Here is a 12653-nt window from a genome sequence, read left to right on the forward strand (position 1 = left end):
GAGTCCAAGCCAGGTATATTAAAACTTAACTTTGACAGTGGAGTCCAGCCTAATAGTGAAGGTGCAAGTCATTATTAGAGATTATCATGGCTTTCTCATTGCTGCTTATACTTAACTTTGACAGTGGAGTCCAGCCTAATAGTGAAGGTGCAAGTCATTATTAGAGATTATCATGGCTTTCTCATTGCTGCTGCCAGATTCCAGTTCTCTAAGTTTTCAGTCTCAACAGCCGAGTTACATGGAGCTTGGGAAGGAATTACAATGGCTGTTGGACGGTTGGAATGCTCCTGCAATATAAGTTGAAGGACATTCAAACGCTATCATTTCATGGTTGACTTCGCCGCATAGAGCTACAGAATCACCTCATCCGTGTCTTATCGATATTAGACAGACCATTGCATCTCTTGCCGCCTTCTCAGCAAATCATAGACTCCGTAAAGAAAATGAAGCTGCTGATTGGCTTGTTCAAAGAGCGATAGCAAATGACAAGGAATTCATCTATAGAAACGATGTTCCTTCGGCTTTGCATGAAATTGCTCAAGTTGATGTAGTGAAGTTACATGTAAGGGAGCATTAGTCTACTTTTCCTCACCAGCAAGAAAAAAAGATTCAGCCTGCACCCTGGGTTTCAACTGCCAACTTGTGATGGCATCCATAAATAGCTGATTCGCAAAGATGTCTCATCTGCTGACCAGATGACGAACTAAAATCTAGGCAACTAAAGTAAAAACCACACATATTACAAAGAATCTTCATGCTAAAACTGTATTATATGGTCACCTTGCTATTACACATAATATGAATAACATAATTGTTAACTTATCTCCACTTATAGTCTATAGATGCAGAGACCAAAGCAACCATTAAGAAAAAATGGCGCCACTCATTTGCATTTCTGGCACCAAAATCAGCTCCTAACTGTTGACAGAAGTAACCAACCATTCATTTACCTTTTCTACGTTTCTGCATTCCAACGCAACTGGAGCAGTACCATTTTCCTTTTGGTTGTTCTTTCAAACCAACACATCCAAAATGGAACCACTCAATCTTGCACTGCAGGAAGAAAGTAAAGAGTAATTAGCACCAAGATTTTTTAGAACGGTAATTAACACAACTTTTTGGATGAGAAAATTCATGACAGAAGAGCAAAGAAAGACAACGAAAATGAAGCATACATCAGGGTTGTCACAAGCAACCATCTCCCCATAGCTAACTTGGTTGCAGATACAGTATGTGGGTTCATTTGGGTCCACTGGTAATTCCAGATCTACGCTTGGTGGCTCCACTGCTAATCGTGATCTGCAGCCAACAAATGGAGTGTCAATCTATTGCATCAATGTTATTGCTTATAAAGATCATTTTGAAAGAAGAAGCATACTTCTTCCGCCCCCCTCTGCTACTTTCAGCAACCCTTCTAGATCTTGTGCTAGCATCAGCATTTGAAGCACCAACACCCGCCCCAGTTGCAAGTTCCCTTTCTGTTTGCCAAACATAAATTACACGAGCAGTATATTAGCTAGAAATTTGGCCAATATCAAATGGGATTAAAACTGCATATCAGATACCTTCCATTAAATAGAGTGGAAGTTCCATAAGTACCTTGCCGGACCTCTTCAAGTTTTCTCATGTATTGATCAAGTTGTTGGACGTGTGCATCAACCTACGGCACAAATTTATGATCAGCAATTGTGTAACCAACAGTTTCCTTGTTCAAGGATTATTGTAAGAACCATGGTTGGCGGAACCGTTCAGAACTGCTCAGTTTACGGTATTCTGAGCTGTACCGGCCATGAACCGGGACCGTTTCGGCCATGAACCGGGACGGTTCCGGCCACGAAAAAGACACCGGAGACAGAGGGGGAGAAGAAGGAAAAAGAGGAAGAGAGAAAGCGGGGGAGGGAGGAAGAGGGAGAGGAAGGAAGAGGCAAATTTGTCGACTTTCACTTAACTCCAAAAATAAAAGGGGCCCTCTCCGGCCCCTTTTTCGAACGAAACAGGGGACCGGAGCAGAGCCCTTCTTCCGCAGCTCCCCGGCCTCCGTCTCCTCTGCGCGGCAGCTCCCCAAGTCTTTACTGGCTCTCTGCCGGCCTCCTCTTCTCTCTCTTTTTCTCTCTCGTTCTCCCTCTTTCCTGCCCCTTTTACTGTGTTGGTACAGACCCGGCTCGGCACGGCGCAGGTCCGTACCAACCTGTGCCGCCATACAACTAGTCCGGAGCCTGGTACCAGCACAGCAGACCATGATAAGAACAAAATTTAACTTTGCAGATCGTGGTTTTATCTTGGCTGAAGCCAAGGTCCGCCGTACCGATACCGGTCGGTGTACCGGTGGCCGTCCGAACCGGTACAGTACCGATCCGGTCCGTTCCGTACCGGCCAGTATCGGTACCATACCGGCCCGGTACGGCGCGGCACGGGGGTTGTTTTGAAAAAAAAAAATTGAGGTACCGGTGCGAATAGTTCGCACCGGTACGATGCCGGTACCAAGCGGTACCAACCGGTATGGACCATGTGCCGGTCAGCTCTCCTAAAAACCATCCGATACCAAATCTGTGTGGTTCGCACCGGTACGATGCGGACCATGTGCCGGTCAGCTCTCCTAAAAAACCATCCGGTACCATTGTGTTTTCACTGTTTATCAAACTAAAGCATTTTGTTTGCCTACCTTGTAGGCAAAGATTATCACACATGTGATCCAACAAATTTGATTTTTATATAAGGTGAAAATGTGAACTGGGAAGCTTATATACCATATCATAGACCTGTGTGGCCAAGGCCACTTTTTCATCAGCAATCCTGATGCAGTGCTTTTGTTCATCGAGAGCCTCATCAGAAAATCTGATAAGTGATGTATCAGGAGTAATGTTACCAGACTCAACTCCCAGCCTAATATCCTCTATTTCTTGTTCACAGCGTTGTTCATTCTGCCGCTGTACTCCTGCATGTATTTACAAGAAACATAAATGAACCGAAGAGCTGCCCTACCTTAATGTGTTAATAAAGAGTGAAAGAATGTTAAAAGCTGCAGCCATCAAAGTGCTCATACTCATACAAGTAACCTTATGTTTACAGAGGCACATTCATAATCGGACAGAAATATAAGCATCCACATGTATCAATATCAATAGACACCTTTCTGTATGTTGAGATATGCCTTGGCAAGTTATATAAAACTGCAAATTTCAAATTACTATGATCAATTTATTTTACAGTTTATCATCACTAGACATGAAACGTCTGTAGATAACTTTTTTGATATGTGAAAAATCCATAAACTGTTGCAAATTTCTAACAATTTAAAATCTTGATAACATATGCCCTTCAATTGAAGTGATTGTATTCCATGTCATTATTGATTTCATATATGCCCAGAAATTTCTAAATTTCTCCTGTTGTTTTGCATATCATTGCTGAATTCATGACAAAAAATTGAGACTGCGACTACATGCTTCTTGAAATTTATAAGTCAATTTGAAATGTTATAGTTCCAAGTCTTTAAGTCTGATTGGCTTTAATATGTGAGTATTGTTGGCCCCACATATTATCACTTGGATATATGCTATAACAGCCAGCTCCTATGATAACATTTTATCTTTTGGGTGTCAAGTGTCTTCCACCTAATTTTATACAAATAAACAAGCATAGTCTTCAAAGTCTGTTGCCCAATTCAAGGTCTCCTTATCCTTCTTTCTCGCCTCTTTCTTTCTTTCCCTTTTCCTTGCCACCACATTTTTTCCGGTAAATCTTCTTTTACTTATCTATCTCTTCATTTCTGGTTCACTTGTTGCAATATATATGTCATTTTCTACAGGGATGCAAGATATGAGAAGATCATAGCAACTTCAAAATTCATGTTGACTCAATATTAAATTAATATATGAGCCCTTGAGTCTAATGTGGCACCAGAGCCAGGTTGAGGGCCTAAGTGCCATCTCTAATCAGATCTTCAACTAGCTTCCCTCATTCATCTCCTCATTAATCCATTGGCATGCAGGCCGATTTGAGGCTCATTCTGCCCTTTTGCCTCTTTTTTTATGACCACATAAAGGACAGGTCATCTTCTAGTAAAACTCCTCTCTTCACTCTAAGAATGCTAAGGCAGTCAATAAAGAAATGTTGATCTTCTCAAAGTTTGGACTATCGAAAAAGAGAGCCCTAACATGCTCATCGCAATCTAATATTCGGGAATCCGTGGATGTACTCAGTTTTAGACAATTTCATTATAATGTCATGTTAATTAACAATCTCTCATGAATGAGGTTTTTCTGTTTCATGAAGAGCTCTTTGAAACTTTGTAGCTTAGTTAGGATGTTTCATTCTCAGATATATACCCTGTTCAGTGCTAATCTATCAATTCATAATGATAATGTGTGTTAGTCATTTAACTCTAGGTAGCAAAAGTCCAATAGAATTATTCATCAAATCCCCTATTCTTATACTCTACAATAGAATGGAGAGCCAAAAATAATGCACCATCACCTTGTGGAAGTGGAAAGGACATTATACTCAGTCTCAAACTTCTCGATTCATACAGTTGTCAGGCAATCCTAGCATCTAAATTAGAAGCATGGCATCCAACGTTCCTAAGGGATGTTACCATAAAACAACATATTGCCCATGTCATCCCTTTCCTATCCGTTCCGGAGGTGTTTGGAGGTATACTTTCTCTGTGAAAATGGGCTATGGGGCAACAATAGATGTTGCTCTTTTAGGTCAATCTTTCTTTGATGCTCATACAACACAAGGGATACAAGCATTACAGCCCCTATCTTAGAAAAGGATTTGTCAAATGCTAATATCAATTTTTCAAGTTCATACCCTTGTTTTCTATTCAAGGTAGAGAGTTTAAGAGAAGCCATCTGCATCTCAAAGGACTGAAGCAGTGATATAGCAATTATGCACTTGTATTGAGAGGAAATACTCTACTTCGGCCCAATAGTGTCCCTTCTTATGGCAGTCAGGCACAATAGCAAAGTTATATTACGTGCAATATGCAGTTTTCAGCTCATTGGTGTCATATAATCATATCCCAAAATTAGTCTGACATGTCAAGTTGGCATTCCGCTTGAAATAGAAAACAAACATCAAAGCATCCTAGCTTGGAATTACGCTTAACTAATCATTTCTTAAATCTTTTGTGAATTCACCAGACAACTTTTCCTCCCTCGGTTCCTCCCTTTCGTTTCATGTATGGAATAACAGCTAGACACATCTAGTTGACTTGTAAACCTGCAACACCTACCAAGAAACATAACCCCATACTGACAAAGTACATGTATCTCTTCTTTTTTTGCTAAGAACAAGAATATGTATTGGTAAATGAAGAAATCATATCTACATTGATTGTTCACAAGCTCATAACGGGAATGTGCATAAGCACATTCAGACAAGCATTTAATTTGGCACCAAGTATAGATCTGTAAATGATCCTTCAAACACATACAAGCTCTGCTAACATGTACATTTATCACAAGCTCATAATATATGCATTGATTGTTCACAAGCTCATAACTGGAATGTGCATCAGCGCATTCAGACAAGCATTTAATTTGCCACCAAATATAGATCTGCAAATGATCCTTGACACATACAAGCTCTCCTTACACCTTACCTACCACATACTGCCAACTTATCCAAAAAACCATGCATCTAAACAAAATTCAGTACTTCTTGATGGTTTCAATAAATTCCTGCCTAAATTTCTCAATACTTTTATTCAGATGTGTTTAATCAGTATGATTAATCGACTCAATTTACTCTTGATCATGTTTGTCATGCACATAAGAATCAAGCACAGGAGTTATATGTAAATGTTGAATTAGTCATAGATATAGATAGATCTAAGCTAGAGCAAGAATGAAGCCTTGTCCTAGGTACCTACCATAACTGAAGGAGTTAACATGGTAAAGCACTGAATAGCTCTATTGCCCATGTTGGATCATATTATGGTAGAGTGGTTGTGTTATTGCTCATCAATATTTGCAGTATTGACCCTTACCGGCCAGCATAAGGCACATTACACTAACTCAGTACCAATCAATGGTATAGCTACTGTCTCAACTCCAACAATGCACCATGTAACAGAACAGGGGGTACCATAACGATTCAACCCGTACTAGTAAGTTATGGGTATAGGGTCCAGTATTGAGATTGAAAACCTTGGTGCATATCACCTTTATATGCCAGATTTAGGCCAGCATATAAAAGGATGTGCTTGTATTTAAGTTTCTCCTTTCAAACCCAAGCTCAACCATCTAGAATAGTTTTTTGTTTTGTGTTGAGAAGCTACCCTTTATTTTACTTTTTTTCAAGGATATAGATAATTCCTGAATCTAAAAGAGAAACAACACATATCATGATTCTACATCAAATTGAAGGCTAAAGCCAAAACTATACAACCATTTCGCAGTATTACCAAATATATGATCTTCACACAGTACTGATAGTTTGCGTACAACACCAACATTATCTTGTTAATGTGTAAATGAAATATATTTCTTTTATCCTTGACATTGAGCTCATATATTTTACTGATAATATAAACATCATTATTTAATTTTTCTGTATGATAAATTACTTATAAATATGCAGTGCACATGATAAACAACATACACCATGAATATCTACGAAAACTATGATGCTGGACTCCTATAAATTAATTATAAAATATCGTGTTCCAAACATGTCCATACACTAGCATAAAGTAGTGAACAGCGATCTAGGTTAAAGTGCAAAATGACTAATGAGGCACATATTAGCTTGCAAATTATGAATCTTTTGACAAACTTGCTTATCAAGTTTTTCCATAGCATGGCACAACATTCTGTGTCGATGACTACCAAGTTTTGCCATAGCATGGCACAACATACATACCATTTCAACACTAAGCAAGCTCAAGCACAATGAGCAATATGTCAATCTTTGTTAAGGATCAGCTTTAATTTTGAAAAAATCACAGACGCAACATTGAAGTAGTTCTCATTGTTCCTGCATTATGACTGCTGTGTTTCACCAATTATAATGTGCACTTCTGAGTTATATATGTAGTTCATGAGAAAGAAATGGAACATGACCACCAGTTCTTGAAATGGAGATGTATCTCTCAAAATTTAGATGGCTCAGCTATGTCGAATGTTATCCCAAATGTTTTAAAGAAGTTATCATCTTTCTTAGCCTTCTTAGCAAGCAATACCTCTATGTTTAGATATTGTTGAAGAGATAGTGTCTTTAAGCCTTCTTAGAGTCCCATAATGACATATCCTTGCTCGATAATGACATGAGTAAACGGAGGTAAAGGAACCGTGGATGAACCAAAACAGTTGAATATTATGCCTTATCTAAGGCCAAGATGTGGTGGAGTCGATCTAAAATAGAAATTCATTTATATGGCTGTTTTAATTTTAGGGACCATATATTCATGCTTCACAAAAGGGGAAAAAGGCACAAATTAAAGCGCCGTCAAAAGTCAAGAAGGAAAAAAAAAACAAATATTACATTTCATACAAAAAAGGAAGTGATAATTTATTCTCTCTGCCATCTAACACATTCAACACGGCAGGCACAACTTACAAAATCAAAATGCCACTAATATAGAGATAATAATCATGTAACTGACATGCATAAGAATTACAGCAAAGAAACTTATAATACTAGTTACTGAAAAAAAAAAGAAACTTATAATACTGATACAATTTTTTGACATAACACATACCCTGTAAACTTTTATCTAGATCTCGCATCAATCCATAATTACGTTGCAGCAGGGCTGGCAAGGACTCGAAACCTGAAGGAAAGCCAAGTTACAGTAAAAAGCACATTATTGGAATAACCAACTCAAATGTTCAATATAGAATAGAATTACCTAAGGACATAGCAAGAAAACTAAGCTCCGTGCCTTTCAATAACTTTTCCTTTCTAATGTAATCTAAATTTCCAAACAAGAAGTGTATTTGATCCCATGAACTCACATATTACAGTTTGGTTTTCTGATTTGCTCTGCACTTCAATTCACAGACATATATATAAAATTGTTCACCAATTAAAAACCTGAATTGACCCTAACACAGATCAGAAAGGATCCAATGTTGCAAGAAATGGATGCACTCTAAAAAAAATTGAGTGCAAGAAAAAGACAAATAGAAAGGGAAGGTTGGAAGACAGAGTTAAAAGTACGGAATCAATGTTTTGATAGACTATGGGATGACGCGTGATGACTAGGTGTGCATCTAGGCAAGTGCCAAGAAGCAAAGACATCCAACCACAATAAATTAGAAAGACCAATAGAAATAAGGAGAAATATAGGGAAGTTATAACCAAAAATTGAAGTACAGCAAACCTTATAGAATGTAGCAAGTCAAAGGGAACTAAGGAAAAAGTTAATAATAATTCATAAAATTGATCTAATCCTTCATACTCAAACATGATGCAGAACATTAAGGAGGGAAAGTAGGCAGCCCAACTAGGTAGTCATTCTTTAAAACAATGTGTGCAGCAACTGACAAATCATAAATATACCTAATAGTCAAAATAATTATATACTAATACATTTCCTTCATACAAAGTGAGAAAGAGGGTATAACCAACTACTCTTTCAACCAATGATTTAAATATAAAAAAAATATATTCTTTTCTAATCATATTTCTAGAAAGCAGTTTTTTGAGCTAGCCATGAGGCGCGTAGAGAAATTATATCCTACACCCGGTGTACTAGCTCAATGGTACACCAAGCCAATATTATAATGCCATGTGGACATTTAATATGCATTTTTTCACTCGCTTTCTTCGCTTCACTTCTACTTTTTATCTCTATTTTTAGTCTATTTTGTGCACATAACTGCCACCACCATGTTCGGATAAAGAGGAGGCTACGTTGGAGGCAACTACTCGCACAACAGAGGCGGCAACGAAAGGGACACATACGGCGACCATAGTATATCGTACTGTACCGTACCGAACCGAACGATACCAAACGTATCATACCGTACGGTCCAGGTACCGGTGACATATTGAATGTCGATACGCCAAAAGAATTCCGTGCCAACACTATGCTAGTATGGCATCGGTACGTAGTCTGGTACCGAGACGACGAACCTTGGCGGCGGTGGCGACTACAATGGCGGAAGGGACATAGGCGGTGACCGCAGCGGCACAAGAGGCAGAGGCAGAGGCAAAAGGGGAAGAGGCGGCTAATGGCAAGAACCAAGACTGTCAAGCATCCCTTCCTCGTCAATTGCCAGTGGGGGATGATACGAGTCCTATCCTTGCTTCTCCTCTGAAACTCATACCCAAGTCAATGCTGTTGGAGTGCTTTAAAGAACTTCTCACCATCAAAGAGGAGACGGTTCCTGCCATCGCTCCGGAGTCGATCCCTATTTCCTAGTTTGGACACTGCATTTCCAATTGTTTGGATTGCATCTTTACTTCATTTTCTATTGCTTAGTTTCCCTTCAAGAGAGGGGGCAGAGGGCTTGACCGAATCCACTTCCCTTTTTTTCTTACACTGAGGTGGTCAAAAATGTCCACGTGGCACCATAGTATTGGCCCAGTGTATTGCCGAGCTAGTAGGATATAATTTCCCCTCCTTGAGGCATGCATTAACCAAATGCTATAAGGTATCCACATAAGACATTTCAACTAAGGAATACATTCCAATATGCCCCAAATCTCATTTGAGTTATTACATGAACCATGTGGCTTATTTAGAGGTCAACAAGGACAATGATCTAATCATCATCAAGTTCAGGTTATATCAGAAACGCAAGCTTTGAATCTCATTTCATAGACGGAATAACACCTCAACTAAGACCATTGATTTATGAACATCAATCTTTACCATAAGCATCCATACTTACTACAGTTAAGGTTGTGATCCATACCTGAAATAAATTTGAAAAACTCAAGCCAACAGAAAATTTGAGAACAATACATAAAGATGAAAAAACTGAGGCAGCTAAAAGTTTGGCTTGTTTTCTTCCTGTTTACAGTAAGATATCGTGTGTTGACCCGAATTTGTCAATGTGAACATCAACACACAGCAAATGGAACATGAATTGGACTTCTACAATAAATTATGCCTTATTAAACATCAAGCTCATTTTGACAAGATTTACACAAATGACTCATCTGGAAAACATGCCCATGAGTAATCACCCAACAAAAACACTAGAACATGCAACTATAGGGAAACCAGAAAAATATTTTTTTTTTCTTTTTGAGAATCACAATTAACTCCAGAGGAAGCAAGAACCTTGAAGCCTAAGTTTTCAGGCTTAAATATTTGGAACAATCCAACCTACTTACATATCCAATCCGCTCTCTGACACAGAACAAATTGAAGAATCCTACTTTCAGTTTCCCTCATGGATAAGACTTTCCGGGGGAAGAGAGAGCTGACGGATCAGATTTTGCTGCTTTTGTGAAGCTATGTGGAAATTATAGGCCTTCTCTAAAATTTATTTGGTCATAATTCTTAATTGAAAAACCAATATCTTGCTTGACGACTTAAGGATAAGAGTGGATAGTCTCTTAAACAGCTTCAATAATCCAAAAAGCTATATTGGTGAGTTGGTAATTGTACACAATATCTTTTGAGTCTTGAAACATCATAGATTCTTACTCTCAGAACAAGGAGTAATAAATGTTGGGATTGCACTCTATCCAACATTAAGAAAAATGCCTTCTTTGTAGCAATTTGAACAAAGTATTACCTATATCAGAGAAGAGGTCATTGCCTGGTGCAGTGGTAACAGGCATGGATTGACAAACACAATGCCACATTTTGAGTCGTCAGGCAGCCACTTTGTAAAATACAAAAAAAAAAAAAAAAAAAAAAAAAACCTAAAGGTCAGGTCTGTCCCCAGTTTGCCCCTCCCAAGACACTGGAATGACGGGACCATAACTGGGTAACGTAACATATTTTCTTTATTACCCATATCCGACAACCAAAAGGATACGAGTAAGAGATGGTGCTGGCTGAACCGCCATAAATTCCCATCTCAACAAGAGAAACCTAGTTGAAGTTGCCAATTGCCAGGAAGCGTTTCACATGCAATCAAGCATTTCCTTTAAGGTCATTCAAGGGATGACTTCAACCTAATTCCTACAAAAGAAACCCACAAAAAGAAATATGGACAAATCACCAAGAACCATGATTAACCATGTAAAAGAACTGGCAAAAGCACCAAGAAATTCCTGCTGGGACGGCATCGTTCTCATTATCCCTGTTTCATCCTCCAATTTCCTTTTGAGAAGAGGTTTCATCCTCCAATTTCAAGCACAAGTTCAAGCGCTGATTTCCCAAAGTGGCAAACCACTCAGTGAAGGATCTGTTACAGTCCTAATATAGTAAAGCTCGAATCATTTTGATCCCTAGCAGCTACTCTTCGCGCAACGATCTACAATCATTAAAGCCACAATCTTTCAATGAAAGGTAGAAATTCAGGGTAAACTTAGCTGATCGATCTTTAAGTACTAAACGAGATTACAACAGTAAAAAGGAAATGGTAAAGAGTGAAAGGGCAAAGAGGAGGAATCAAACGGTAGGGCTTTTTTTTGGATGAGTTAAAAACTGACGAAATCATAAGCGAGAAAGAAATAAGAGTAAGGGGAGGAGATCTTACTGGCTTGGAAGTCTTCGAGGAAACCCATTCTGGTTTCTGGATTGGATTTCCTCCTCTTCTTCTTCCCGCCCTAGCTTTGCTCCTGAAAATAATCCGCCGGAAAAAAAAAATCCGCCGAAAAATTTCTGGATTTGATTTCCTCCTCTTCTTTTTCCGGCCCTGGCTTTGCACTGAAAAAAAATCGTCGAAAAAAAAACCCGTTCTTTTCTCCTTACCGCCCGCCTTTCTTTCTCGCCCTTCTTGGTGCCTTGTATAGTGCTAACTAGAACTCGGCACGTGCGAACTGCACGTTTCCAGTTGTTAGCGTGCCTGGCTTTTATCGCCGTCGTGCTAGTGCCGTAGGGCACGTGACAACCAACTTCGGCATCGTATGGGACTATTTCTGAGATATTTTTTTGATTATTGACATAATTTGATAAAAATATATTTGCTGTTTCCAAAGGTGCAAACCTTTTGTCCTTTATTCAAATAAAAGCTGAACTAATAGGCCATATTTATTCAAGCTAGAGTAGTTACCTTGTAGTATTAAAGGTGAGTACGATTTTAAATAGTGTGGTCATTATTTGCCTACAAAAATATTTTAAATTTTATAATAATGACTGTTATAATAGCATATAATTAAAAAAATAATGAACAATGTTAGCAAAATAACAGCTTAACTTTTTGTTTACTTTTTATTAATTTAAAAATATTATTTTTGATGTATAATTATTTTTGGAGAGAAATTTTGATAAAAAATTGAATTTGAAAAAATATTATTTGATTTATAGAAAGATATGGATGAAAATAATAGTCAATATTTGTGTTATAATGAATCTTAGTGCTAGACAACAAATTATAGTGCTGGTATTTTTTTTCTCCTATTATTATAAAATAAAGGGTTGCCAAAACCGTTATAATGGCCATAATAATATTTATATTACCTACGGTACCAAAGACCTCATGCTATATAATGATATAAATTTGCCAAAAATGATAATTCATTAATATGCTCTCATTTGTTAAATAATTAAAGTAGAGGGAAAAAAGGGTTCACAT

The 12653-nt window shown here is 38.1% G+C and overlaps 1 protein-coding gene across 3 annotated transcripts; it reads right to left on the reverse strand.

Moving 5' to 3' along the window:
* Positions 1 to 719: 719 nt before the first annotated feature.
* On the reverse strand, positions 720 to 11880 carry LOC103723698 (PHD finger protein ING1-like). 3 transcript variants are annotated; one of them, XM_008814698.4, is made up of 8 exons: positions 11616 to 11880; positions 11178 to 11390; positions 7709 to 7780; positions 2748 to 2935; positions 1600 to 1660; positions 1379 to 1478; positions 1176 to 1299; positions 720 to 1053 (listed from the first exon to the last, which is right to left on the reverse strand). In XM_008814698.4, the coding sequence occupies exons 2-8, from the start codon at positions 11254 to 11256 to the stop codon at positions 943 to 945; spliced, it is 735 nt and encodes a 244-aa protein (XP_008812920.1). In that variant the 5' UTR covers positions 11257 to 11390; positions 11616 to 11880; the 3' UTR covers positions 720 to 942. The 3 variants fall into 3 exon arrangements, with proteins under 3 accessions (XP_008812920.1, XP_008812924.1, XP_038975723.1); XM_008814702.4 differs by lacking the exon at positions 11178 to 11390 and having other exon boundaries at positions 11616 to 11877; XM_039119795.1 differs by lacking the exons at positions 11178 to 11390; positions 11616 to 11880 and adding an exon at positions 10704 to 10829.
* Between the last annotated feature and the right edge of the window lie 773 nt (positions 11881 to 12653).

The sequence above is a fragment of the Phoenix dactylifera genome, unplaced genomic scaffold (genome assembly GCF_009389715.1).
Source record: "Phoenix dactylifera cultivar Barhee BC4 unplaced genomic scaffold, palm_55x_up_171113_PBpolish2nd_filt_p 000616F, whole genome shotgun sequence".
Taxonomy (NCBI): Eukaryota; Viridiplantae; Streptophyta; class Magnoliopsida; order Arecales; family Arecaceae; genus Phoenix; species Phoenix dactylifera.